General features: G+C 42.7%; 1 protein-coding gene across 1 annotated transcript in view; it reads right to left on the minus strand.

The window, feature by feature from the left end:
• Positions 1-4462, minus strand: part of zranb1a (zinc finger, RAN-binding domain containing 1a) — an 11498-nt gene extending 7036 nt beyond the window's left edge. Inside the window, exons 1-4 of the mRNA XM_016521520.1 lie at positions 3875-4462; positions 2154-2987; positions 389-576; positions 15-168 (exon numbers count right to left, since the gene is read on the minus strand). Coding sequence (XP_016377006.1) covers positions 15-168; positions 389-576; positions 2154-2913 — 1102 coding nt within the window. The 5' untranslated portion in view covers positions 2914-2987; positions 3875-4462. The remainder of the gene's footprint in view (positions 1-14; positions 169-388; positions 577-2153; positions 2988-3874) is intronic.
• Between the last annotated feature and the right edge of the window lie 1217 nt (positions 4463-5679).

A 5679-nucleotide genomic window follows, 5' to 3' on the forward strand; every position in this document is an offset into this window, starting at 1 on the left:
TGTGTTTGTCTCACCTGCCGGCAGGGTGAATGTGACGAGGTCTGTCAGGAAGTAGCAGTTGAAGTCTCCCTTGCGCTGGTGCAGCGATGCACTGATCTCTCTGCGGATCTGCTCCGTCAGTTCAGGACAAACCATCGCTGGGATGCATTTGACGGCTTGCTGGGAAACCTGCGACCAAACACAAGACTTCAGACGCACTTCCACATCATCAGAGCAGCACAAGCTCAGTCATCACCCAATCAGATAGCAGCACACACACACACACACACTCTCACACACACACACACACTCTCTTTCTCTCACACACACACACACTCACACTCACACACACACACTCACTCACACACACTCTCACACACCACACACTCTCACACACTCACACACACACCTCCGTCAGCAGAATGGCCAGCATGTCCTGTCTCTGGAAGCGGATGGCGAGGTGAACGAGAGTGAAGCCGCTGTCGAACGCTGAGGGTCGATTGAGCAGACGCACCTCGTCGGAGGTCAGCTGACGCTCGATGTCTCCTCCTGAGGACTTGTAGGCCTCCACCGCAGACAGATCGCCTTCGACTACACCTGCACACACACACACACACACACACACGAGCGCAGCGGGTTAGCTCTCACACGTGTTACACCACACTGTCATGATTTATAGTAACCGGCTGCTCGTGTTTTCAGTGAAGAAACACACACAGTCTACATCAGGAGAGCTTCTCCAAACGTGACACATGAGTTGAACCGCTGCGCACGTGTGGATCAGGAAACAGTTCATACGATTATTAATCAGGCATGCCGATTTGTTCGGTGGTTAACGTGTTCTAAAGTGATCTGACGTGGTCGTTCCATGTGCTGCTCACGGTCTCGAGACATCAGCTGTCTGAAGATCTCCGCATGCCAGACTGACCCAGAACACGAAAGCACTGACACACACTCGCAGCGTTTGGACGCTTCTGAAACCGTGTAAAGGTCACAGTCACACGAGTGCGTTTACTTGTTGATCTGCTGCATGTTATTTATAAGTGTCTGAATCATATCAGTGTTTACAGCTGATGGAATGACTAATCTGAAAGATTTTAACAACCCATTCAGATGATGAGTGTGTTTAATTGTCTAATATATACATTTATGAGTAACAATAATTAATATTTGTTCTATTTGTTTTTATTGATAATGGTAACTACACACAATTATTGAACTTCAACAATTAAAATTACACATTATGAATTTTTAATAGTAAAGGATAATGAATAAAGCATTCCTGTAGCTCAAACAGAACACAGCAACACAGAAGACATCTTCCACACGTTTGTTGTGTCCAGAGCATCCGGAAACACAAAATCATGCCCAAGAAAAAGTTTGTGATTGTATCAAATCATTGACAGTCTGGATTCCGAGTGTCATGTGAAGGATTCACTTTGTGTTGCATGCTTACTTTTTAAAGATCTAACCAAACCTTATTGATAATTCATACTACGGGGCCGTTGAACGCTTGAATCTGATTGGCTGATGAATGTTCTAAGGTGTGCAATTATTTTCAGGGAAACACACGGCTAAAGTAGTTCCAGGCAGGTCTTGACCGCATCACATGTCCATATCACTTCGCTTACAACAGGTATTTGAATTATTAGAAAATAAGGCACACCCAAGGTGTAACGGCTACATCACCACCTATTTCCTGAGAATTATTAATCAATTATTCCTTCATCAAAATCTATTATTGAAACAATCTTGCCAAGCGTTTCACTCTTTCCTCATTCACATAGACAGGAGCTGTGCTTGCATGACTATAATCTGCCACAAGTGAACTAGCATGCGACATTTCTTCAGCAGAATAAACTCCACAGTGGACCAGAGTTTACACTGATTAACACAAAAGTCTGGCTATACGAGACTAATGCCAAACCTACACTACAAAGATGGCACAGAAGCGCTTCTGACGTGGCATTTAAGTGTCTTTACACATGCTGCTCAGAGACTGCATGAATGCATTTACACAATGTGTACTGTGATGTGGGTCAGAGCAGGCATCATTTTCTCTGGCTTTTACGCAGCATTATGTCTTAACACTGAATTCTGAGCTGGCACAGAGCAGCCATGAGTGTATAAAGACACCTTAGGAGGCCCCTGAGAGCGAGTAAAGAGGCACTCACCAGCGCAGGCGTTGAGAAACAGCCAGTCTGTCTTCCTCATGCGGTTCTTGATCTGTTTGAGCTTCTTGAAGTCCACCTCGATCTCCTCGTTCCCGCTCTGAGCTCCAGCGGCCAGCTCGATCTGCAGCTCCGCCTCACGTTTAGAGGAGGCAGGCGAGAGTCGCTGCGCCCCGCTGCACACGCCCCGCGCTCGGCCACGGTCCCGCTCGTTAATCACGGACGAGGGCTCGTCAGACTCGCGCGGCTGGAAGGCGTCGTTGGGTCTGGGGTGGTCACACACCACGCAGCGAGAGGATTTGGGCCAGTTCTCATATGAGCAGACCGAGCAGGTCCAGCACTGCGCTCGCGTGTGGAGTCGGTTCCGGTTGTTGTATTCCTCACACGGATCCGCTGGAGGGCCGGTTCCGGACGTCTGCGGGGTTTCTGTGGGGCTGCAGACACGCTGCCGGACACTGCGGCACTGGGTGCAGCGGATCGCTCTGGGCCAGTTCAGGTAAGTGCACACCTGACACGACCATTTGCCGCTGTGCTCGGAGGACTGGGCCGGGCGGACGCGGGGCCGGGCGCTGGAATCGGGGCAGATGAGCAGGCTGTCGTTGCACACGGGGTCACACCGGTGTCCGGCGCCACTCGGGAACAGTTCCTCTGTTATGATGGTTCCGCTGGGCCGCTGCGCTCGGCACATGGTGCACTTAATAGCAGACGGCCAGTTTTCATATGTGCAGTACTCACACAACCACTTCACACACAGCTCTGTCATGATGGATCAGCACACACACACACTCAACAACACACACTTACATCAGGCTCACACATTGACACGGAGACAGCAATCTACAATCACAAAATAAAATGAGATATGTCAGAAATACAGAACATCCAAGACTCACAACTTTCTATCTTTAATACTCTAGTCTTCAATACTTCCAAAAATACTACCAATTATAATGTCAGTGATATAACATGAGTGTTGACAGTAGCATTATGTCAGTTAGTATTTCACAGCACTGACAGGATTAATATTGTTATTGACACTCATATATGACAGAACTGACAGTATTAATATTATTAACTCCCACAGTACGGATAGTATTAATGTTATTAGTCATATTTGTAACTGATAGTATTAATGTTATTGGAGAGTGATACTAGCATCTCACAGTATTAATGTTATTTGTAATACTCATATTTCACAGCATTAATGTTATTAGTTATACACATATTTTACTGTATCATGCATTATTAGTGATACTCATATCTCACAGTATTAACGTTATTAGTGATACTCGCATCTCACAGTATTAACGTTATTTGTGATACTCATATCTCACAGTATTAATGTTATTTGTAATACTCATATCTCACAGTATTAATGTTATTAGTGATACTCATATCTCACAGTATTAATGTTATTTGTAATACTCATATCTCACAGTATTAATGTTATTTGTAATACTCATATCTCACAGTATTAATGTTATTTGTGATACTCGCATCTCACAGTACTGACAATATTAATGTTATTAGTCACAGCACTGAGGGTTATTATTTACTGACACCCATATGTCACAGTACAGATGTTATTACTAATATCTCGCAGCACTGACAGTGTTAATGTTCTTATTGACACTTGTCCCTCTCACCATTCACCCTACCATATAAATAAATCACATTAATACTCTGACAGACACATATTACTGCTGAAGAATGTAAATACTCACATCGCTCAGCGCGCAGCTCCTCATGAAAGAGACTTAAATCACCTCAGTCTGTCTTTATCGTTGTTATTCGACCTCCATTGTGTCGTTTAATCTCCGGGCTTTATATCAGTCGTTGAACGGCGTTTTTATGTCGATGAATACTGTTTCTAATCTCTGAATGTTGATTTGGATGCGGATTTAATGGCGGCGCTGACAAAATAAAACCGACCAGCTTCTCGCGCAGCGTCACGTGCACGTGATCAGACGCAACGCCGCTGATTCTTCTTCTTCTTCTTGGTGTTTAATGGCGGATGGCATACAACTTTTAGGTGCATTACCGCCACCTACTGATTAGGAGTGTGGATCAGGACCGTACTCTTCACTAAATTCTATTATATAATCCCGTGTCCTTTAAATAACGCATTAAAAATTGAAAGTTTTTATCCCCTGATTTATTCCCCAAAATGTTCATCAAATTAAGTTTTTCTTTATTTTCCTTGAGGACATCAATCAGTATCTTTCTTTCCTTTCCGTATCTTGGACACTTCATTATAACATGCTCTACATTTTCCTCCATATTACAATATTCACATTTTCCAGTTTCATGTCTCCCCATTTTCTTCAAACTGCTATTAAGAGCAGTATGGCCTAATCTAAGCCTTGAGTTTACAGTTTCCTAATGTCTATTTCTTCCTGTTACTCTGTACTTACCAACACTTCTTTGAATGCTATAAAACCATCTCCCTGTTCTTTCTTCTTCCCAATATTTCTGCCATCTATTCTTCACATGTTGCTTGATTAAACACTTCATTTCATCACATGTTGCTTGATTACACACTTCATTTCACTCTTACCGTACTTTATCTGCATATCTATGTCTACTTTCTTTGTTGCTTCCTTTGCATATTCGTCTGCTAACTCATTTCCTTTCACTCCCACATGCGCTGGTACCCAACAGAAAGCTACAGAAATTCCCATCATCTGGATCCTATATATTGTTTGAAGAATCTCAATCATTATATCTGCTCTGCTCTCTGAATGACATGTTTTAATTGTAATTACAGATGAACTTGAATCAGAACATATGAGTGTCTGCATTGGCTTATTTTCCTCCACCCGTTGCAATGCCAGTACAATTGCAATCATTTCACCATTTGTGTAAATTGACAAATTATCTGTGATTCTTTTACTGACTTTGACATTAAATTCTGGGATACTGAATGCCACACCTACTTTGTCTTCCATATTTTTCGATGCATCAGAATATATTTGAACATAACCATAATAATTTTCATGAATGTACTTGTGTGCTATTTGAACATTTGATTTGAACTTATCCTTATTGTCCTCACTTAGCAATGTCATATCTACCGTAGCTTGAGATATTAACCACAGAGGGATTGTTGGGCTTATTGGAGTTTCACCAATTTCCATTTCTTTTACCACTCTAGGCACCTCCCATCCAAAACTTTTGATTTCTTTCTTTCCTTTTTCCCAGAAAGGTTTTAGAACTACCCTAGCTGGGTGTTCTTGACTATGTCCTAATATATTGACCCAATATCTTAGTGACAGTTCAATTCTTCTAAGATCTAAAGGCATTTCTCCCATTTCAATCTGCAAGCAAGCAGTTGGTGTAGATCTCATCGCTCCAGTACATAATCTTAATGCCTTGTACTGGATTTTGTCCACCTCTTTTAAACACACTATTAGCAGCAGACTGATACACTATACTCCCATAATCAAATACAGATCGTATCAATCCTGTATATATACTTCTTAGAGCCATCCTCTCAGCCCCCCATTCTTTCCCCACTAAACATCTCATA

The sequence above is a fragment of the Sinocyclocheilus rhinocerous genome, unplaced genomic scaffold, assembly GCF_001515625.1.
Source record: "Sinocyclocheilus rhinocerous isolate Xijiao unplaced genomic scaffold, SAMN03320098_v1.1 scaffold852, whole genome shotgun sequence".
In the NCBI taxonomy this organism is placed as follows: domain Eukaryota; kingdom Metazoa; phylum Chordata; class Actinopteri; order Cypriniformes; family Cyprinidae; genus Sinocyclocheilus; species Sinocyclocheilus rhinocerous.